The sequence below is a fragment of the Puma concolor genome, chromosome B2, assembly GCF_028749965.1.
Source record: "Puma concolor isolate L17-30 chromosome B2, mPumCon1.1.hap2, whole genome shotgun sequence".
NCBI lineage: Eukaryota > Metazoa > Chordata > Mammalia > Carnivora > Felidae > Puma > Puma concolor.
In genome coordinates, this window is record NC_141671.1 from 76,044,326 (window position 1) to 76,068,290 (window position 23,965).

General features: G+C 36.4%; 1 protein-coding gene across 7 annotated transcripts in view; it reads right to left on the bottom strand.

Annotated features, from left to right (window-relative positions):
- UBE3D (ubiquitin protein ligase E3D) overlaps positions 1-23,965 on the bottom strand; it is a 240,077-nt gene that overhangs the window by 199,343 nt on the left and 16,769 nt on the right. For all 7 annotated transcript variants that reach the window (XR_015251364.1, XR_015251365.1, XR_015251366.1 and 4 more), the window contains exons 4-6: positions 14,315-14,546; positions 8,724-8,793; positions 7-76 (exon numbers count right to left, since the gene is read on the bottom strand). Coding sequence is in view for 4 of the 7 variants with exons in the window: in XM_025925182.2 (XP_025780967.1) it covers positions 7-76; positions 8,724-8,793; positions 14,315-14,546 (372 nt within the window). In the remaining 3 variants the exon portion in view is untranslated. The remainder of the gene's footprint in view (positions 1-6; positions 77-8,723; positions 8,794-14,314; positions 14,547-23,965) is intronic.

Genomic DNA, 23,965 nt, shown 5'->3' on the forward strand with positions numbered 1-23,965 from the left:
TTATACCTTGGTATGATGGGAAAATTTCTTTCAGATGGCTGAATAATTATCTCTGTCATATAAAACTTGGTGGTTTCTAGAAACAAAAAATAAGAAAATTAAAAATCTTCCCATTGCACTAACATTTTTATTGTGGACATGTTGGTCCCTAATTATGACATCCCAAATTGAATTATTCAGTATGTATACTGATAAAATTAACATTCAGTAAAACTTTTCCCCAAATGACTTAGTAATTAAGATGAGAAAGCATTGATGACTACAAGGAGAGAGTCCTGAGACTTGAGAGGGCTCGATGTTGTTTCAGCAGGTCATGGCCCAAGTGAATCTGGTGCAAGGACACTCTGTTTACACACACAGAAGGTAGAAAACTCAGTCACATCACAGTCATAGCCCACTTATGTAGAAAGTAGTCATCTAGTTTCCTCGTTTCTATGGAGTAGTCACAAATCTAGGAATCATTGAAAAAGGCTTTTTCATCATGGTGTCCCAAAGCCCATGCAAAAATGCTGTGAACCTCACATGAGTATTTCCCAGAATCTCACTGAGTCTACTAATGTATAATTTCCAACAAATCTGGTTATCTGATTAGTTTACAGAAAAATTTAAACAGTAAACTAAATATCTTACAGAAATGAATATAAACATAACCATTCTGAATTTACAAAATCCACAAAAAAAATGTTTATTTTTACTAATAATGAAGGAATACAAATTAAAAGGAGATATTCTTTAGCATCAAATAAATATTTTTAAATGATAAAATGCAGCAATGAGGAAAATATGGAGAAGTGGGTGCACTTATTCACATATTGCTGTCAGAATTGCAAACGATAGACTTCTGGAAAGCCACTTGACGAAGACCTTAAATATATTTTGATACCATCATTAAACATCTAAGAACTTATCTCAAAGAAATATTCATATCTATAAAAATTTATCTGTAAATAAGCTCATTAATTAAACTGAAAATAAGTTGTTTAAAAATTGAAACTGGTTGGGCTAAACAATTATACATTTAAGGAAGAGAATGCTATGCAGGCATTAAAAACGGTGTGCCAAACAATTTTTAATTGTTTTAATAAGATGAAAAAGCATTCTCAGTACATTGTCTTAAAATGTTTTCAATTTTTCAATGTAATACACAAAAAAAGGCAAGAAAATCAATAGATAGTTTAACATATTATTATATAGCTAGAGCCATCATGATGCATTTATCTATTTCTTCTTTAAGTTCAGTTTTCACTTTACTATTTTGAAGTCATGTTATTAGATGCAAAAATGAACCTTTTAACATTATTAAGTGAACCCTTTCATCCCAGCCGCTGTTAAAATACAATTCTACAATTTTAATCCTACAAGGTATTATTATTATTGCCTTATGCAGTTAGCATCCACTTAATGTCTCCCACATATTTACCACTTTTCTTTACCAAACCTTCTTGAACTTACACCTTCTATCTGGGATCATTTTCTTTTACCTTCTACAGGTAGAATTCTATTCTTCTACAAGTAGAATTTCTTTTAATAAAAAACAAACCAGTAGAAATGAATTATTATAGTGTTTGTCAGAAAATATATTTATCTTTGTCTTGATTCTTTCCTATCAAGACATTTTCATCACGTAAAATCCTAGGTTAACAGTTTTTAACCTTTGTACATATTGACATTCATTCCATTGTCTTCCATCTTCCATTACTATTGTTCCTTTGAGAGTGATCTGTCACTTTTCTTTGTTTTTAAGATGTTCTGGTTTTTGTTTAGTTGTTTGCAGTATCACTCAGATATGTCCAGCTATAGACTTTTTATTTATCTTACTTGGGCCCCATTTAATTAGAATTCATTGGACCTCCTCAATTTGTAGACTGTTTTTCATCACTTTTGTAAAATTCTTAGCAATTATCTCTTCAAATATTGTCCATGCTCCATTCTATTTCTTTCCCTTCCAGAAGTCTGATTAAACATACGCTGTTAGAGTATGGAGATTCCTCAAAAAGTTAAAAACAGAACTACCCTATGATTCAGCAATTGGACCGCTAGGTATTTACTCAAAAGAACACAAAAATACTAACTCAAAGGGGCACATGCAACCCAATGTTTATAGCAGCATTATCAACAAAAGCCAAATTATGGAAAGAGCCCCCAAATCAATTGACTGGTGAATGACTACACACACACACACACACACACACACACACACACACACAGGAATATTACTCAGCCATAAAAAAGAATGAAATCTTGTCATTTGCAATGATGTGGATGGAGCTGGAGAGTATTGTGCTAAGCAAAGTCAGTCAGTCAGAGAAAGACAAATACCATATGATTTGACTCATGTGAATTTAAGAAACAAAACAAATGATCCTAAGGGAAAAAAAGAAAGGAAAACCAAGAAACAGATTCTTAATTATAGAGAACAAACTGATGGTTACCAGAGGAGAGGGGGATGGCCTAATGAGTGATGGGGATTAAGGAGTGTACCTGCTGTGATGAGCACCAGATATTGTATGTAAGTGCTGAATCATTTAATTGTACACCTGAAAATAGTATTACACTATATGTTAACTGGAATTTAAATAAAAAATAACCAAACAAAACATATGTTAGATCTTCTCAGTGTATGTTTTATGTCTTACTTTCTCCCATATTTTTTGCCTTGTCTCTCTGTGCTGGCTTCCAGATTTTTCTTCTCAATTGTCTATTCATTAATTCTTTCTCTAAGTTGTACCTAATCTGCCATTAAAACCTCCACCAAATTCTAAATTTCAGTTATATATTTTTTAGAAATTCCATTATAGATCTTTACCAAATATTCTTGTTGTCTCCTTTTCCTTTGGATACCTTCAAACCTCTCTTATAAATATAGAAAGTATGATTGTTCCAGTTTATGTCTGTGAATTCCAGTAACAGAAGTCTGTTTCTGTTGTTCGCTATTTTTGTTAGTTCTTGTTGATGAAAGTCTAGTCTACTTGTATGTTTATTTATCTTTGGTTGTATGGTGAACACTGTACTTGACAAATTATTTGTGGTATTCTGAGTTTTACAATGAAGGTATTTTCCTCCGGACGTGATATGCATTTGATTTTTGGCAGGCACAAGGTGTTATGGCTAGCCCACAGCAGACTAACCAAGTTCAAGACTTGAAATTCCCTAAAGTGCCAAAGGACTGATAGGACCTGTCTGTAATTCCACAGGGCTGTTCCACTTCTGATTCACCTCCACAGTAAGGGTATGGGTCTTTAGGGCCTCCAATTTTTGTGCAGAGAGTACTCTACTAGGTTCCCTTTTTGTGTAGTCTTTAATTTATACCTTTACTTCTCAAAGCAATCAAAATAAAAGTTCTAATTTTAGAGAATTGGCACAATGTATTGAAAAGGTGACTTCAATTTTGTGCTAACTTTTGAGTTTACTTTTGTGGTAATTTACCCACATATTTTCTATTTATCTTGCTCTTCATTTCTTCCTGTGGATTCCAATTACCTTTGCTATCTTTTACTTCAGCTTGAAGAACTTTATCATTTTTTGTAGAAAAGGTCTGCAAGTAATGCATAACTTCCATCTATTTATATGAAAATGCCCTTATTTTGACTTCATTTTTTGAAGGACAGTTTTGCTTGATATAGAATTGTTAGTTGACAGTTGTTTGTTTGTTTTTTTAATGTTTTTCTCCCCACCCCCAGCATTTGAATATCTCATTTTAGTGTCTCCTGGCTGTCATATTTCCGTAAAAAGTCAGCCTTAATTGTATCAAGAAATCCCTGTAAGAGATGTTTTGTACTTTCAAGATTCTCTCTTCATCTTTGGCTTCTATTAGTTTGACTACAATGTGGCTGGGCGAGGTGTCCTTTGTGTTTACCCTACTTTTCATTGCAATTCTTGGATCTAAAAGTTAATATTTTTCACCAAAGTTGCCAAGACTTCAGCCATTTTTTCCACAATTTTTTTTCTCCTGACTTATTCTTTTCCTTCTCACCCCGAGACTCCATTTACACATCTACCGAAGCACTTGATATTGTCCCACAAATATCTGAGGTCCTGATCATTTTGATTCAGAACTTTTTCTCTCTGTTCTTTGGATAGGTGAATTTCTATTAATATACCTTCAAGTTCAATGATTATATTTTTTCTTCTGCCATCTAAAATATGTAGTACAGGGGCGCCTGGGTGGCGCAGTCGGTTAAGCGTCCGACTTCAGCCAGGTCACGATCTCGCGATCCGTGAGTTCGAGCCCCGCATCAGGCTCTGGGCTGATGGCTCAGAGCCTGGAGCCTGTTTCCGATTCTGTGTCTCCCTCTCTCTCTGCTCCTCCCCCGTTCATGCTCTGTCTCTCTCTGTCCCAAAAATAAAAAATAAACGTTGAAAAAAAAATTAAAAAAATAAAATAAAATAAAATAAAATATGTAGTACAGCTAATCTAGTAAATTTTTTACTTACTGTACTTTTGAGCTCTGTAATTACCAATGATTTTCTCTTTGAAGTTTCCAATTTGTTGAGATTTACTATTAGTTTACTCAAGAGGTTTTTGTTTTAATTCTTTGCCATATTTATAACAGCTACTTCAACATCTTTGTCTACTAAGTCGAATATTTGTGCTTACTCATCACCTGTTTATTGAGTCCTGTTTTTTCTTTGAGTATCAATCACTCTTTTCTGCTTCTTTGCATGTCTAGTAATTTCTAAATGGAAGTAGGACATTGTATGTAATATACCGTCACTATCCTGGATTTTGTTTTGTTCTTTCAAGGATTGTTGGCTGATAAGTATAATAGTCAATTAACTAACCTGGGCTCAAACTATGAAATATGTCTCCCCACAGTGTGTAGCCACTAATGTTTCTGCTCAGTTTTATTTTATGTAGCCTGGCTCCCTAGGAAGTATCCACTATACCTTCATAGTTCAGCTGTCAGCATATTTGGGGAGATGTTTTGCTTAAATACTTCAAGCCATTAAGGTTTTTACCTTCTGCTGCCCAATTGTGTTATCGACTGAGAAATGAAATTAAAGGCATGGGAAAATGTGCACGTCTCCCCAAGCTTTCAATTCTTATTAGATGCTTTGGCATCTATTATGTGCATTTAGCAGTCAGCCAGAACTGTGTGAAAAGCTTATCTCAGCCTGTCTTTAGCCTTTTGCTTCCAAAATCTCCGTCTTAAATTTCTAGTTTCTCCTTTGCCTATTGAACTTCACGTTATTATGGCTATAATACCATGGAAATGTTTCCTTTCTTGTTCAACCTTCTGCTTTCCTGTAGTGCATAACTTCTTTTTCATTGGATTAGTTTTCCAAGCACCTTTAGCTAATTCTTCCCATATGATAGAATGGCTTATCTCAAGACTGTTACATGTGGTCATATACATCAAAGAATGTATCAGTTTCATTTTGTAACTGAAAACATGTTTATTGCAATCTTCTCTCCTTTTGTTTCAATCTCTAGGCCTGCTGTGTGTCCCTCACTCTGAGACTCCCTTATCTGTGTTAGATAATGTTTCCCAAAACCAATGTCTTCTCTCTCGAGGTTAAATCCTTAGTTTTGGTGAGATATATCCTATATCACATTCCTAAGGAAAATGTACATTTGAGGTCTATGTGTTATCTTCATACTTGATTGATAGTTTGTGACAGAATTATGGATTAAAAATATTTTTTCCTTCTAAATTATGAAGGCATTGCTTCATTGTCTTCTAGCTTTCAAAAATGCTGTTAAGAGTTCAATGCCATTCTTGGGGCACCTGGATGGCTCAGTCAGTTGAGTGTCCGACTCTTGATTTAGGCTCAGGTCATGATTTCATGGTTCATGGGATCGAGTCCCATGTCAGCTCTGCTGACAGCACGGAACCTGCTTGGGATCCTCTCTTTGCCTCTCTCTCTCTGCCCCTCCCCTGAGCACATGCTCTTTCTCTCTCTCAAAATAAATAAACTAAAAAAAAGAGTTCAATGCCATTCTAATTCCTAATCCTTTGTTCACTACTTGTTTTTTTTTTCCTTTGGAAACTTCTTCCTTGGTATTCAGAAATTACTCAATGATGCAGCTTTGGGTAGCTGCCCTCCCATCCCATTCATCATACTGGACATGTAGTGGGCCTCTTCAGTTGAGAAACTGAAGCCCCAGCTCTGGAAAATAGCCTTGTAATGTGTTTTTAGTATTTCTGTTCTTTGATAATTTCCTAAACTCTGTTGTCTATATTCTTTCTTTCTAGAATTTCTTTTTAAAAAAAATTTTTTTTCAATGTTTATTTATTTTTGGGACAGAGAGAGACAGAGCATGAACGGGGGAGGGGCAGAGAGAGAGGGAGACACAGAATCGGAAACAGGCTCCAGGCTCTGAGCCATCAGCCCAGAGCCTGACGTGGGGCTCGAACTCACGGATCGTGACCTGGCTGAAGTCGGATGCTTAACCGACTGCGCCACCCAGGTGCCCCGCTTTCTAGAATTTCTATTAGCTAGATGTTGAATATCCTGAAAGTCTCCATTCATTCATTCATTCATTCAATAAATATTTATTGGGTACCCACTATGTGCCAGATATTGTTTTAATGCTGAGGTTATATGATAAATGAGATAGACAATACCTGTATCCTCAGGAAACTTACATGATGGTTTTTCCCACAATTCCTTTCCAATTTTCAATATCTGACTTTTGGTTCTGATTTAGGAGACAAGATAATTCCTTAATTTTATCTTTTAGTCCTTTCATTACTTTTTTTAAGCAGTCACATCTTTAATTCTATATTCTCTGAATTATGGAGACAATATTATTTCATTTCTCTAAGAACATTATTTTTGTTCAAGATTTTCTTTTGTTTTATATATTGTTTTTCTTGGTGCTTTATTCTGTTTACTTGATTATTTACTTCAGTCTCTTAGTTGGAGGTTTGCTCTAATATTTTTTGATTCTCAGCAATCCATTCATATTTAAGTATAAATAAAAAAAATACTGACAGGAAACTCTTACATGTAGGTACAAGGCTTGTTGACTGTAGGATGGCTAGATCTAGGCTCATTTTACTGTTGAATGACCCCTAAAAGAGTATCTGCAAATCTCTTCTCTGATTGGTATTCTTTCATTTTCCAAGAAAAGAGTCCTCTAATCTCCTACCTTGAGAGTATAAGCAAGTTGCAAATACAGGAATCTTAGGAGTTTTACAGCTCCATATAAAAATTTTGAATTAACCATCCTTCCTCCAGGCCCTTGTCTCAGACTGCTTTCCCTGCTACCTGTTGCTCCAAATTCTGACCAGCTCTGAGGCTCTACCGCGAGTACTGGCTCACTCCTCACTCAGATGATCTGCAGACACTGAGACTGCAGCTTCCTCCACACTGCCAAGTGTGTTCCCACACCTCTCAGCTTTACAGTTTCCAAAAATGTCTGCTTATATCTCTTGTTTACATTACTGTCACTTCCTCTTAATTTCTCATGGTCTCTGTGGATATACATATTTTTTATTCCTTAACTGACATTTTAACTGGGCTTCAGGGACAAGAGAAAAGAATAAAAAATTAAAAAATCGGGGCACCTGGGTGGCTCAGTTCATTGAGGGCCAACTTCGACTCAGGTCATGATCTCACGCTCCTTGAGTTCGAGCCCCGCATCAGGATCTCTCCTGACAGCTCAGAGCCAGGAGCCTACTTCAGATTCTGTGTCTCTTTCTCTCTCTGCCCCTCCTCTGCTCATACTCTGTCTCTCTCTTCTTTCTCTAAGATAAATAAAAAAAAATAAAAATTATAAAAAAAATCAATTTGCCTAATTTGACTGGAAGCCTTAAAACTTTCTAAGTTGTTGCTTAAAGGGCTTGCTTTCATTCTCCAAAGTGACATTGGGGATGGCATCCTTTACCACTGCTCATTCTTTCTTTTCTGTTCACTCTGAGCAAGTCAACTACTTACAAGATTCTGATGATTTTAAGAAACAAACAACACTACCATCTGCCTTCTTTAGGTGCACTAGCTTTACTTACATTTCTAAATAATTGTATTAAAAACAATTATTTGTCATCCATAAAGCTAATGCAGCATGTTGTAGCTCTCCAGACATTTTCAAATCCTGGAGCCTGCTTCAGATTCTGTGTCTCCCTCTCTCTCTCTGCTCCCCCCCTGCTCACACTTTGTCTCTCTTTCAAAAATGAATAAACATTAAAAAAAAAATAGTAATGCAATTTAATTATCATGATTTTATTATATTTGAAAGTGATTTAACATAGACTCTATATAAATATAATTATCGGGAAGAGAATAGGAACAGAGCACGAAACTCAGAATATGTTTTCTTCCATTTCAAAAGTTCTCTTTCAACCCCCAGCCCAAAATACAGCCCTAAGGCAGATGGCAGCCAAGAAAACTTCTTCATCATCTCTAGCAACCAACAATTCTGACTGAGGAGTTGTACTGAGAAAAAAGCCCTGATATTCTTTAAGAAAGACCCAAGGACAAACTTTATACTGTAGCTTTATATCCACTAAGAGGATTTGAAATATTGAAAATGACCCAACCTAAGTTTAAAACTCAATACTATGTACTTATAAAGGTCAAAATACACAAACTTCTAGGCATATTTGATGATATGTTACTTGATTTCTATTTCTATTTCTATATAGAGTCTATTCTAAAATCATCAATTTTACAACATGTATTAGTTATCTATCTTTCACATAGATTTCCTATAAAATCTCCTTCTACTCATTTTTAATAAGGTGGCAATCATTTTGGTTTTATTATGAAATTCTTACCTGATGACATGGTCTCTCCCAACATTACCTTGCAACGCTTACAAATTACTTTGGTATTTGCCTTTGGTTTCTGTAGAACAGAAAAATGTCATTTAAATGTCATTCAGCTTTTCTTAAAAGGAATATATAATTTTAACATAGTCTCTAGAGTATACTTTGAACTTTACATTTTATTTTGCCCTCTACTAAATACTGAGAACACATTTAGCTTGTATGCATAATTCACATGCACAGAGATTTTTTTTTCAGATCTAAAGACAGAATAATGAACACACTGATTTTTCCAAACCTAACCACTTCTTGATAATCTATTGTAAATAATTCGAAAAAGAAGCACTTTACATTTCTAAAATGTACTTCCAAATACACATTATCATTTAGAATGAGTAGATGGCAGGCAACAAAGGCAGAAAGAGTAGGTGACTTGTTCTAATTCATGTGTCTGCAAACAGGAGAATCAAAAATTAGAGCCATTATTTTGATTTCTAGTCCAGTGTAACTTATGTAAAAGTAATCTATAATTCATAGGCCCTCACCAGAAGTCAAAAATATGTAACCAGGGTAACTGGGTGGCTCAGTCAGTTAAGCAGCTGCCTTTGGCTCAGGTCATGATCTCAAGGACAGTGAGTTTGAGACCCTCATGGGGCTCGGGACTGATACACAGAGCCTGCTTGGCATCCTCTCTCTCCTCTCTCTCTCTGCCTCTACCCTGCTTGTGCTCTCTCTCTCAAAATAAGTAAATAAACTTAAAATTAAAAAAAAAATTTTTTAACACATTTGGGGTGCCTGGGTGGCTCAGTCGTTCCAACTTTGGCTCAGGTCATGATCTAATGGTTCATGGGTTCAAGCCCCACGTCAGGCTCTGTGCTGACAGCTCAGAGCCTGGAGGCTGCTTCGTATTCTGTCTTCATTTCTCTCAGTTGTCTCCCTCTCTCTCTCTCTCTTTCTCTCTCAAAAAATAAATAAAAACATTAAAAATTTTTTAAAAAATAAATTTAACACGTTCATATAACATATTTTTCTACTTAAGATATTCATTATAATTGGAAAAACTGGATAGTGCTCTCAGAGAAATTCCTGAAGCATTCTTAAACTGTAAAACCCCAAATTCATCATTTGGGATGCAGATTAAAATTGCTAGCATCCATCTAATTCTATAATACATACATTCTATGTACAATGTACAATATGCACAATTCTACAACATATACATATATGGAATTATATACCTAAAAGTAATATAATATGTCAATTATACCTCAATTTTTAAAAAAAAAAAACTGATTTTTAGTTTTTTATATGAGATTATGTTAGAAGCAGTAGCATGGTGGTTAAGAGCCCTGAGTCTGGGGCCAGACTTCCCAGGTTTACATCCCAGTCCTGCTATTTATTACACACATAACCTTGAGCAAGTTAATTAACCTGTTTTGGTTTCCTCACCTGTTTAAGGTAGTAAATAGTAGTGTTCTACTCATTAGTGTTGTTTATTAGTATTTAAAAGGGAGTGTTATAAAGCACTGTCCCAGGCTCATGTTGACTGCCAGGTGGATGTTACGTAAACAAAACATAGTTTGGGCACATGTCATTCAAGGAACAGGCTGAAAACCCATATCCTCCCACAAAGAGACCAATTTTTTGCCTTTTACTGGACAACTGCATATTAAGAATCTACCAAAAAATATGCTTTTTTCACATCCATAGCAATACCTTTGTTAAAACCATGTAACATTCCTCTCACATAGACACACTGCAACATGGCAGATGTCACGTAAAAGTGGGTGGGGAGAAGGAATTTCTGCAACTCTGGCCACCTAGGTCATCTCTCCTAGGAAAGGGCAGACTAAATTGCTGGTCTAAGAAAGGAAGAGTGTCTTCCTGATGTGGGATATATGTATTGATCTGAGGAATCTTAACTGATTAGGGTAAGTTTGAGTACAATTATATTTTCCTTAGCATAAATAAATATTTTCTGAAAAACTGTATAAGAAGCACATTTAAACTGAGTTCCATGGATGTGCTAATAACTGATAAAGCTGATATCTTAATCTAGACCCCTTAGATGCTAAAACTTATGCTTCTAAGCACGACACCAAGTGTTTTCCAAACTAATTCACAGAATCACTTCAATGGGTTATGGCCTGCATTTTTTTTTTTTTTTTAACAAAATGAAATAGGGGCACCTAACTGGCTCAGTCGGTTAAGGTCATGATCTCGCAGTCCATGAATTCAAGCCCTGCATCAGGCTCTGTGCTGACAGCCCAGAGCCTGAAGCCTGCTTTGGACTCTGTGTCTCCCTCTCTGCTCCTTCCCTGTTCATGCTGCCTCTTTCTCTCAAAAATAAAAATTAAAAAAAAAAAAAATTCTTTTTAAAGGATATAGGAAGCTCAGAAAGCAGATAGGCTCAACTAAAACTTTGACATTTGGGCAGTTTCATGCTTTCTTACAATAAAATCTATCTGTATGGCTCCAAATTGGTCTTAAGACACTTTTCCAAAGATCCTATTTTGTACCAGTTAAATCAAACCATCCTCATTAAATCTTACCAAAAACTAAAGGCTTTACTAAAAACTAATATGGGGTATTGGAGTAGCAATGCTTAAGAAGATCTTCTATTCAAAGCAAAAAATTTTTCATCAGGTGCTCCATTATGTATTTCATTTATAATTGCTCTTACGGCACATTTTGCTTTGTCTTTCAATGAAGCGAAACAATTTTTTTTGTTGGTTTGTTCACCAAAAAAAGAAGTCTACCTTTTCAAGACGCTGGTAATTGGGATTTTAAAATGTGATCAATAAAAAGCAAATTATTTCAAACAACCAAATGTGTGTATTTTGATTCAAACAAATAGAAAATACCTTTAATATAAATGGTAAAATCCGTATGTGTATGGCCTAGGATTTTATCACCAAGTAATGATTGTTCATTTTTGTCAAATGTGAAATGACACTGTGGTTACCTAAAAAAGAAAAATCCATATGGGATGAAATGACATAATGTCTGGGATTTGCTTTAAAGCCCTCCTGTGGTGGTGGGGGCAGGGGTGGAGGTTAAAGGGCGCGATGAAGCATACTTTATGAATCAAGATGACTGGTATTCTGAAGTTCCCAATTCTATCCTTTTTACATTTGTACATGTTTACAAAATTCAACACATTATTCTGAGAAAATAAGAAATACACCCTTATGGACTTAACAAATTACCAAATCAGTAAATTATTGCCAAGCACCCCAGGAAAGGAAAAAAGGTAAAGCTGTTAATTGTACCTGCCAGCTGTAATATAATCAAAGTTCAGCTTGTTCCTGTGTGACCACACTCTCTAAGTCTAGAATAATATTATGTATCTTACAAACGGCTGAGGTGCCACCTTTGTCATCTTTATCATCCTATTACAAGATGTGAAATTTTTATTACGTTGGTAGACACACAAAAAAAAATAGCATGAGACAATGAGTAAATGCAAGAATAAGGAAATCTTCGGGAGGTTACCGTGTGAAAACAAAAGTTATATACTGCCACATTTTCAGGGACAAATACTGTACAGTGTTAAGGGGGGTACTGCAGGAAAGAATTAAGTGCTGGATTTTATTTTTAAATTCAGGTCTTTTTAATTAAAATATTTTAACAGTCTAAATTTCATTTAAAGAGAAGCTCCGCTTTGTAATGCATTTCTCCTGACCAACGCTTAAAGGAAATAATACAGCAAGTTGTGCGATGAAGCAGCCTAACTGTGGGAACTCTGCAGAGCAAACATCAAAGAAAGACCGTGTTGTGAACTAATTAAATCAATATATCTGAGAGACGGCACCACTGCACAGAGATGTGGATTAGCCTCCTGTCTTCGTTTTTATTTCCCTTTGTGTTGTTTCAATTTCTAAGGACCCTTGATATTGTCTCGCCAAAAAAATGTTTCCCAAGAGATACCATTAGGATGCTGTGTCACCATGTGACATTTCAAAACCCTGCTAGATGGCTAGACTTGGTGATATGAGAAATAGGTTTTCAATAGCACAGAGCAGCCTTGTTCCCACAGGAGCCTTGAGAGCACTGTTTAAGCAGTCCCTCCAAATTTATGTTACTATTTTGGTCACAGGCATACTCTTTCAACTGCTGCAATATGCAATTAAAGAGAAACTTCCACCTTGGCTAACTTAGAAACAATCTTGTCAACAGCAGCTTGTGATAGGAGTTTCCCACAGTCTCAATGATACTAAACACCATTAGGTCTGACTAAGAAGGGTCTTCCTTTAACACATACAATGACTGTTCACAATGAAGAGACATTCTTGGAAATGGCATCATATAACAGATAAAGACATAAATGAGAAGAATGTATTTCCATACAGTTTATCTAAAAAGGGAAACTTGTGGTTTCTCTTTTAATTTTTCTCCTCTCCTCTTCCATTCAAGTATTTTAAAAATATTTCCTTGCAAATATTTTAAAAATTTATAGCTTATCACAAGAATTAAAGTTAAAGTACATAAACAGTAAAGTATTAGTAAACAAATTTAGATTAAAATACAATTTTAATATAACCATATTAAACATATAACAGATTTATATTAACTTACCATTTATCTTTGAAAACTATAAAAGGATAAAGTACTATAATTTTAAATGAACCATATTTAGGTAATTTAAATGAACCATATTTAGGTAAATGTGCTTATGGTGAGAGATAAGGCACTTAACTAATTCTAATAACTTTGATATTTGATAAACCTCCTTAATCTGTCCTTAAAACAGAAAATAGTTATGTAAGCTAACTTACAATCTAAGAGCTGCTCAACTATTGCATATTTCCTAAAGTGGTTCAGTTTTTGTTACAAAAATTAAATGAATTTTAAATGAAATTTAACGTACAATGCTTTCATTCCTACCAATAATCAGATGTGAAAATGAAGATTCTCTGGCAATGATTTCCTTTACTTTTTAAATCACATCTGTATTGATTTGCCACCAGGAGAATGATTTCTCACAAGGGCCAAGTCAATGCCATTGATTTTCTTTTAAAGTAAGGTAAACCATTTGTTCTCTGCAGTGAGAGGAAATTGCCTTCTCCCTAAAGCAACTTCTACAGCAAGAGACACTTGACCTCACAGTGTCAACCACCAACTTGGAGCCTGCAGCACAAGCTTCCTTTCCACACTTGGACTCCTCCATTTCCTCTTTTTCCTTGATGGCATCTACTCTCATGACATCAGTGGACACAGGGAAATACCTAGGCCTAGCTCTGTACTACATATCCTGGAACAAAGAACACTTTAATCTAAATCAGACTATACAGATTATGGAATATTGTCCTAAAAAGAAAAAAGTAGGGCAATTTCGTTTGTAAAATGGCAACATTCCCAATTCTATGCACGAAAAAGTCCTCTTTCCTTCTTCCTCCAGACCCTGTAAGCTGTTTTGGTCTAAAGCCATATGCTCTTCCTATATCAATAGAGCAGAGCTGGAGAATAGAGGAACTTGAAAATAATGGATTTCGGTCCTTAGAACAGTCTGTGTAGCATGCTTTAATTAAGAAAAGATTGGAGAAACCAGTTTCTAAGCCAAACTCTAAATTAGCATTTATTTTGAAAAGATATTTTACCAATTTAAAATGGTTCTCAGAAGAAAGACAGTGTGTCTCCACTGGGGCTAGTTCAGGTCTTGGCTGCCATAAATCACTTCTTAAATTCACCAAGAAGAAAGAGTCTCCAATAAAACAGTCACTCTCTTGTGGATGAAGTGGCTTATTAGCAAAGGGGTCAGGATGACAACACCATTCTCCAACTAGAGCTCCCCAGTTCTCACTCGGCAATGGGAGCACCCTGAGAAGCTTCCTAGTGGAAAGAGGAGAAACAATTTTTTACAGAACAAAATGGAAATCTAGCATTTTTAAATTAAACCAGCATGAAAGATGAAAGAAACTCATTAATCACATTGTCTGTAATGAAAAAATTTCCCCTCAATTACAAAAGTAACATACACTCACTATAGACAGTTTGAAAATGTGTAAAGGTATAAAGAAAATGAAAATCACCCTTTCCTTCCCAGCCAAAGACAAGTAACTACTTTGCAAATGACAGGGTATTTCCTTGCAATCCTCTCAAGAAACCACTGCAGTACACATGTACACAGCCCAGGATCAGAAGATATACACAAACTGTATCTTGCTTTTATTTTTACTCTCTCTCTCTTTTTTTTTTTTTTAAGTTATATGATGACTCTTAATGCCTCCATTCTATTCTATAAGTATGCCAAAACTTTTAGATCATTTCCCCCACTGGTATAGATATTTAGGTTTCAAGCTTTTCAGTATCACAACCTTGTGATGAACATTCTTATTAGAAAATTTGTATAATATATGATTATTTTCTTGGGAAAAAAAATCTTACAAGTGTGATTACAATCACAAATTATATACATATTTTAAAACCCAATACATATTGGCAAACTGCTTTTCAGAAAGGCTGTATCAATCTATAATTCTTCTATTTACCTTCTTCAGCATTGAATATGATCACTTTTCCATGTAATGGGTGAAAATGTTCTCAATACTGTTCTCAATTAGCAACTCTTAATTGCTAGTGAGATTGAACTGGCTGTCCTATTTATTGACCAGTGTGTTTCTTCTGTGATTTGTGATCAATGGCTATTTTCCAATGAGGTACTAGTATGTTTCTACTAATTTTTAAAAGTATATTCTATCTTGGGGTGCCTGGGTAGTTCAGTCCATTAAGTGTCGGTCACTTGATTTCAGCTCGGGTCCTGATCTCAAAGTTCTTGAGTTCAAGCCTCACCTCAGACTCTGCACTGATAGTGTGAAGCCTGCTTGGGATCCTGTCTCTCCCTCTCTCCCTGGCCCTCCCCTGCTCTCTCTCAAAATAAACATTTAAAAAATTTTATAAGAAAGATAAGAGTATATTCTATTTTAAGAATATTAGCCTTTTATCTATCATCTGTGACAAATTACTTTTTCAGTGTTATTGCCTTTTTTTTAAGTTTATTTATTTTGAGAGAGCAAGCACATACACTCATACAAGTGGGAGGGGCACAGTTAAAGGGAGAGAGAGAGAGAATACCAAGCAGGTTCCAAGCTGTCAGCACAGAGCCCAACAAAGGGCTCAGTCTCATGAACCATGAGATCATGACCTGAGCTATAATCAAGAGTCAGTCGCTCAAACTGACTGAGCCACCCAGGTGTCCCAGTGTTACTGCCTTTTAATTTGGTTTAGTCGTCTTAGATTTCAAATCACCTAACCCTTTCTTTTGTGATTTCTCCCATTACTATTTTTTAATAAACTTATTTGGGAGTAAATTTAAACTTACAGAAAAGTTACAAAAACAGTACCAATAGTACTCACATACACTCCACCCAGCTTTCTCTAAGGTTAACATCTTTTATAACCATGGAAGATTTGTCAAAACTACAGACTTTATCTGGATTCCCCAAGATTTTCCACTAATATCCTTTTCCCCTTTGTTCTAGGATCCAATTGAAGATAACACACTGCACTTAATCATCATGTTTCCCCAGTCTTGTTTAGTCTGTTACATTTTCTTAGTCTTTCCTTATTTTTCAGGACCTTGACATTTTTGAAGAGCACTGGTCTGGTGTTCTACAGATTATCTCTCAATTTAAGTTTGTCTGATATTTTCTCAAAATTAGGCTGGGGTTATGGATTTGGGGAAGAATACCACAGAAGTGAAGTGCGTCTCTCAGTACATCTTACCAGAGGGTACACTCTATCAATATGACTTATCACTGGTGCTGTTCAACTTGAACACTTGGCCAGTGTGGTATCTACTAGGTTTCTCCAGTAAAAAGGCTATGTTTCTCCCTTTGCATACTCTATTCCTTGGAAGTGAGTCACTAGGTCTAGGCCACACTCAAAGGGAGAGAAATTGAGTTCCACGTCGCTACTATTTTTTATGCTTAAAACATCCTTATGCTTAATTAGGCCCTTATATTTGCTACCGCTTTTTTTCTTTTTTGATAGTTTTGTTTTTCTCCTGGACAACAATAGATACGTCAGAAGTTACCAGAAGAAAAGCCAAACATGGTGTACTTCTATTCTAAGTTAGGAAGATCAGTGGTCTAAGAGGAGAAGAAATGTGGGCGGGATGATGAAGAAACTTCCAAATAAGTAATCCTGAGAAAAACAGAACAGAAACATGCTTGTGGTCTTCTTAATGCCCACGAGCAGTGCAAATGCTTAAGCAGTCTCAATACTTGCACACCTCTGCTTCTATCAGCAGAAACACATGGTCATTCAGAATCAATTGTATTTGATCACAGACCTATTTATGATACTTATATGTTGTTTTAGTTATCTAATTTAATTAAATAGTATATAAACCAAGGAAATACGAATTGCTATTCCTCTGAAAACAAAAAATTTCAGACTAAATGAAAGCCGGTTGTAAAAAAAAAAACACACACACACACACACAAAAAACAAAACAAACAAAACCCCAATAAGTGGTGAGAAGATATAACTATAGAACATTGGAGAGAGAGAGAAAGAGTAAAATTCTAGAAAAATTCTATAATCCCAAGGTTTTAAAAGTGTCGAATGACTCATTCTACTCTAAAGAAACATAAACTGGAGGGGCGCCTGGGTGGCTCAATTGCTTAAGCGTCCAACTTTGGCTCAGGTCACTATCTCACGGCTCATGAGTTCAAGCCCCACAATGGGCTCTGTGCTGACAGCTCAAAGCCTGGAGCCTGCTTCGCATTCTGTGTCTCCCTCTCTGTCTCTGCCCCTGCCCCACTCATGCTCTCTTTCTCTCTCAAAAATAAACATTAAAAAAAGTTTTAAGAAACAAACTGACAATTGTAGATGATGAATCTTGGATAACATGTTAACAGTGAAAAAAGCTAGACAATAGTGGAGTCACGTTTAACAAAAATATATTGGTTCCATAGTAAAATATTAGTAAATTAATGTATATTTGCATGTTTTAAGTTAAAATATTTAAGACACAAATGTATTGTTTTTTAATGATTTCCCCCGTGTAACCCTTTTTCTTTGATCTCCTCAAATGAGTCTCATAAAAAGACTTTTAACTACAGAACAAACTGATGGTTATTACCAGAGTGGGGGGAGGTTAAAGAAGTGATGGGGGTTAAGGAGTGCACTTGTCGTGATGAGCACCAGGTGTTATATGAAAGTGCTAAACCACTAAGCGGTACCCTTGCAACTAATATTACATTGTATGTTAAGACCCACCAGTAAGAAAATGATAGGTGAACACATCACTTTCTCCCACTGGAGTCTGTGGAAAGTGAATTGTGGACGCAGGCCGCTGGGCAGCAGCTCTATCACCACCTTACCCGGCTTCTCAAGTACCAGCACAAAGCTAAGATCCACAAAGGTTGACAGCTGCTCCACTGCTCCAATCCACCACGGGACTCTGCCCAGTTTTTGTGGATCCACCAGCAACAACAAACCGCAGGGAACCCTCAAACATTCAACCTGGAATACCACCAGCAAGTGGAATCATGGACTGGTCTGTTATTTGATCAGTGATGGGGGGAGGGGGACTTGTAAGTATAAAAGTGGTTCACTCTATTACTGTTTAATAATCATTCTTCTCAATCTCTTCCTTACTGCTTTTGTATCAATATAAAATTAAAATATATTAAAATGTGTCAATCTTTTTAAAAAAAGGCAATTACAATATGGAAGAGGGTAGACATTTAATGTATAAGTCTAGAGGACAAAGCTAGGAACAAGAAGGGTTGATTTTACTTTAACGTAAGGAAGAAATTTCCCTTTCAAATTAGGAAATGTACATTAGGAGCATCACTCAAGCTGCTAAGTCTATTAAGATTAATAAGCAATTTTTTCAACATGTTTTTTAAAAGCCTTCTATGAAGCAAGCATTCTGTTGACACAAAATATTCATATGCACAGTTCCTTCTCTTAGGGTACTTATGGGCTAGTAGGAGATACAGACTATAAACAAATGATAATAAAGCTTTATAAAATATGATTAATGCTTATATAAAAGTAATGGTTCTAAATTCTAAATGGGGTTGGGAGAGAGGACAGTTTAGACTCCTCTGAAAATTTAACGAAAGCTTTTGTCCTTTCTTCAAACTCATATTCCCACATGCACACAAAATCTGCATATTACTTTAGGGGATTCGTGGATTCATAAAACCAACCCACAAATTCAGGACAATAAATACAAAGTCCTAGGGTAGTAAAGTGTATATGGATTTCAGAGAGGAGATGATATCTGAGCTGACCTTTGAAGGATAAGTAGTTCTTCAGACAATTAAAGGAATTAAGCGCATCGTCACAGGTGGAGTTAACAATATAAAGATGAACACCTTGGGGCGCCTGGGTGGCGCAGTCGGTTGAGCGTCCGACTTCAACCAGGTCACGATCTCACGGTCCGTGAGTTCGAGCCCCGCGTCGGGCTCTGGGCTGATGGCTCAGAGCCTGGAGCCTGTTTCTGATTCTGTGTCTCCCTCTCTCTCTGCCCCTCGCCCGTTCATGCTCTGTCTCTCTCTGTCCCAAAAATAAATAAACGTTGAAAAAAAAAATTAAAAAAAAAAAAAAAAAAAAGATGAACACCTTATCTCCTTAACTTGTCTTCCTAGTGTCTGGCACAGTGCCTGACTCATAGCATAAGTTCTTAAATACTTGTTAAAGGAATGAACAAGCATATTTTGATAACTATAACACGTGAGGCCCCTGGTTGGGTCTGTTGCATATTGGGACAAAAGGGTTAACAAACCTTTTCCCTTGCTACTTGAGAATCTAATGTTTAGTTTAACCACCTAGCTCTGCTACCCTGGAAACTAGGTAGATGGTAGGCATCAATTATATTGCTAGGCAACACTGCTTGTGGTAAAAATGACCCCTGACTGGTAAATTGCATCTGGACTGAAAGGAAGTATGAATGAGCTGTAAATGTCTGATGAGGGTGCCATGATTTGGACTTCCCTGAATGCAGTCCTTTGCAAGAAACTCTAGAAATTATGCGAAAAGCATTACAAGATATATTGGCTGCTTAGGTCATGAGGCTTCTTCTCAGGGTAGCTCCTGCATCTGCTTGATTGTGGACCTTGAGCTTTGTACCTGGAACTGTGTCACATGGGGAGACAAGAGTCTCCAGATGGGTATGTGAGCTGTCACTCCCTGCAACTACTGTAGGACCCCTGCTGAGAGGAACTCCTCCGGAGGCTGCCCTGCTGGCAAGCTGGCAAGAAATGTGGCCTGTGGTAGTATTGTGGGTCTGTATATTTAACTGAATTTCAGAAGACCTCTGGTGGGCACTGCACACACCTTATTCTACTTAATGCTTACTACAACTTTGTGAGGTGACAATTTCCATTCCCCTGTTACAGAGGAGGAAAGATAGGCTCAGAAACATTAAATAATCTGTTTAAGTTCACAGAGCCAGAGGTGATGAATGAAGGCAGGATCTTAACTCAGGTTTTCCTGGCTCCAAAACTGAACTCTTTCCCTTGGAATATAATCCCTCCCCTGACAATGTAGAACATCAGTAAAGGAGACGGGGGAGATGGATGGTGGCAAACTGTGCTGGGTGTTACATGCCAATCTAAGGGGTAGGGATTTGTTTCTACAGATAGGTGGGAACCATTACAGCATTTTAAGTGGAAAGGTGATAGGTCAGATTTTAATTTTTACAAAGAAGAGGCAAATAAGAGTACCTGTTTAGAGTGGGAAGCAGGCCTAAATAGTCTCCTAAATCTTCTCCATCACTAAGATTCTTTGTCTCTTGACATTTTGCATGTAGTGCCAATAAGCAGATCCTCAGTATAGTGCAAAAGACAGCAATGTAAAAATCTCATGCGTGATCACAGAAATGACACTGCACCAACATTTACAGAGAACTGGGAGACCTGATGCACATTAGCACAAAATGTGATATTTCAAACTTAACTTGACCCCATATAACAGTGAATAAGAGCTATAATATATCCCGTAACTATCTACCTAAGGCATCAGGAGCAAGAAAGTGCCTAATTCACAAGTCATTACAAAGATAAAAGTATTTTTACAACGGAAATAATTTTTTTGATGTTTTGGAAAACAAAAAACCTTTAAGAACAAAACATGTATTATAATCACAGCTCTACTGAAACCTTATCTACGGAAAACCCTGAAACTTTGATATGATCTATTTCCCAAGAGAACTTTCAAAATAAAATACCTTTTTTTTTTCAAAACACTGTTTAGGTAAAAATGTGATGAAGCTCAGAAAAAGAGTGAAATAATTTCTTGATTTTTCTCTCAGCTTAAAATAACATGAACAGCAACACATGTTTATAATGAATTAAAATTTGCTAGTTATTTTTAATGCATCTTACCCACAAGCTTTAGGGCAAAATAAAATACACAATTTTAATCAATGCTACTGATTGATGTTTATTTTAAACTTAAACATGTAGAAAAAAAAACTTAAACATGTATACAAGAAAATGCAATACCCTTTAACATAAAAAAACTTTTTTTTTAATGTTTATTTTTAAGAGCGAGAGAATGAGCAGGGGAGGGGCAGAGAGAGGGAGACAGAGGATCGGGAGAGGACTCTGTGCTGACAGCAGAGAGCCCAATGCAGGGCTCAAACCCACAAACTGAGATCATGACCTGAGGTGAAGCAGGACACTTAACGGACTGAGCCACCCAGGTGCCCCAATACCCTTTAACTTTAAAATCAATCATTAATCAGTGATAATAACAATGGTAACAACATGGAGCTTTTACAGACTGGATTATAACCAAGTAGACATTAAGAATTTTAAGAATATCAAGTGGGGCGCCTGGGTGGCTCAGTTGGGTTAAGCGTTGAACTTCTGCTCAGGTCATGATGTCACAGTTTGTAAGTTCGAACCCCGCATCAGGCTTGGTGCTGACAGCTCGGAGCCTGGTGCCTGCTTCAGATTCTGTGTTTCCCTCTCTCTCTGCCCCTCCCCCAATTGCACTCTGTCTCTCTCTCTCTCAAAAATAAACATTTAAAAAAACTAAAAAATAATAATAAAGAACAACATCAAGTATCTAAAGCTCAAAATATGGCTGCCAGAACCTAGAAAAATTCCGCTGATATTATCCAACTGGTAGATGACAAATCCTATGAGCCAAACTTAGCATTTGATCACCATTATGGACTTGGTATAACTAGACCCATAAAAGTACAACCATTTTTTCCCATAAATGTGTATAGTGTTACCAACAATCCAATTTGTACCTGTACACTTTTTTCACCTCTTTGTTCTCTTTCATAGAAAAGTGACTGTACTCAGAGTAGTTATTTTCAGAATACAATTATAGCTGGTCTGTCAAGCGGACCTGGTTGGATATTATGACATCTCTTATGTTTCCATAAAGTCCATTCTACTTGTTTCTTCTAGTTTCCATGGCCTCCCTGGCTGCCGGCTGACATCCAGCTCTGCTGGTGCAGGTGAAATGAGGAGGGCCTGTCCAGAGACCTTTGAAGACCTCTCAAATGGACTGAAAAATGGACCTCTCAAAAGGCTTTTGTTTGAATGTCTAACTGATTTAACTCAAGTCTGGCATGAATTTATTTCTAGGCGACACAACAAATCCCAAACACAATAACCATTTAGCTGTTTCTGACACTACTCACAAAAAAGTAAATTTTGTTATTATTGTTACCTGATATTAGGGCCTATTGGTCTCAAGAGTGTAATCATAAACTGTATATGTTCAATTTTTCTTTTTAACTTTTTTAAATGTTTATTTATTTTTGAGAGTGAGAGAGAGAGTATGAGTGGGGGAGTGGCAGAGAGAGAGGGAGACACAGAATCTGAAGCAGGCTCCAGGCTCTGAGCTGTCAGCACAGAGCCCAACACGGGGCTCGAACTCACAAACTGAGAGATCATAACCTGAGCCGAAGTCGGACGTTTAACCAACTACGCCACCCATGCACCCTGTTTAGACAATTTTATACAAAAACTCTGAACTGGTAAAAAATGTATGTTGGTGAATTTTATGGTAAAAAAATAGGCATTATTTGTTTTCAAATAACCAAAACAAATGGTTAGGATCATGTATTCCTAAACTAAGAAAAAGGACTGCTATCATTAGCAGATTTCATGCATCTCGGTGCTATTAAGTTTTAAAAGCCATTAATGAGTGTGAATAGATTAAACAGTCCTTTGCATCTTATTTCTATAATTTGCTTAACAAGAACCTTTTTCATTAAAAACAAACAAGCCAAAAAAAGAAACAAACAAAAAAAAAGGAACAAGGATTAGTCTTGCATTACCCAAATAATCATCAATCACAGAACCCAAGGTATAACTTTATGAGGTTTACTAATCACAGAATTTTCTTCTGGTAGGGCTCCTACAGATGTATCTAATCCAACTTCCTATTCTACAGGTGAGAAAACTGAGGCCTAGAAAACTAAAGGGTCTTATTCCCAAATAATAAGGCTAGCCAGTAAGCAGATCCTCTCATTAGAGGATTTCCCAGTACAGATAAATCAACCCATCCCAAGGTTGATTATCCTTGCCCTATCACACCTATCCAAGCCCTCCTGGAAAAGATGCTTACAATTAGTTGACTTTGATTATGGAACATACAAGCCTTTTTTGAAATACACTTCATTTTGTTTTCTATTTAACAAGCACAAAAGATATCCTTACTACCTGCATGAAACAGGAAACTGAGGGAGAAATGAAAAGACCACTGGGTTTAATGTAAAAAGTCAACATGAAATCCTTGTGCTGATACTGGATGATACTTGTTTTTCCAACAGTCATGGGGCATGCTGCCTAAGAGTGAAATGTAAGCAAAGTCTTGAATCACCTACTAATGAGTTCTCTGCATTGTTCCAGAGGCACACACATGCCAGGCGCACAGGTGAGATAGGAAAAGACTTTCAGGTAAGTCCATGTTTATCTTCTCAGAAAGAAAAAGGGAGAAAGGAGGGTCATTTCCCTGGCACATCTAAAAAACACAGTCCTGAATCAAAAGGATTTGAAACACTAAACTAGATAACTTGCTAGTTTTCTAATAAGACCAATATGGAAAGGGGGTGGTGGTGGAAGGAGTCTGTAAAAACAATTAAAAAGAGCTTGTCGAGCTTTTACTATTATATATATTTCAGCCTTTAACTCTTCTGACAAGTTCAGAAAATAGGCCTTATAATGTCTACTTAAGAAGAAACAGAAATGGGTAGGAAGCATTACAGAATTCTAAGCAGGGAAGTGACAGGTCAGATTTGAATTTTTACAAAGAGGAAGAAGGCA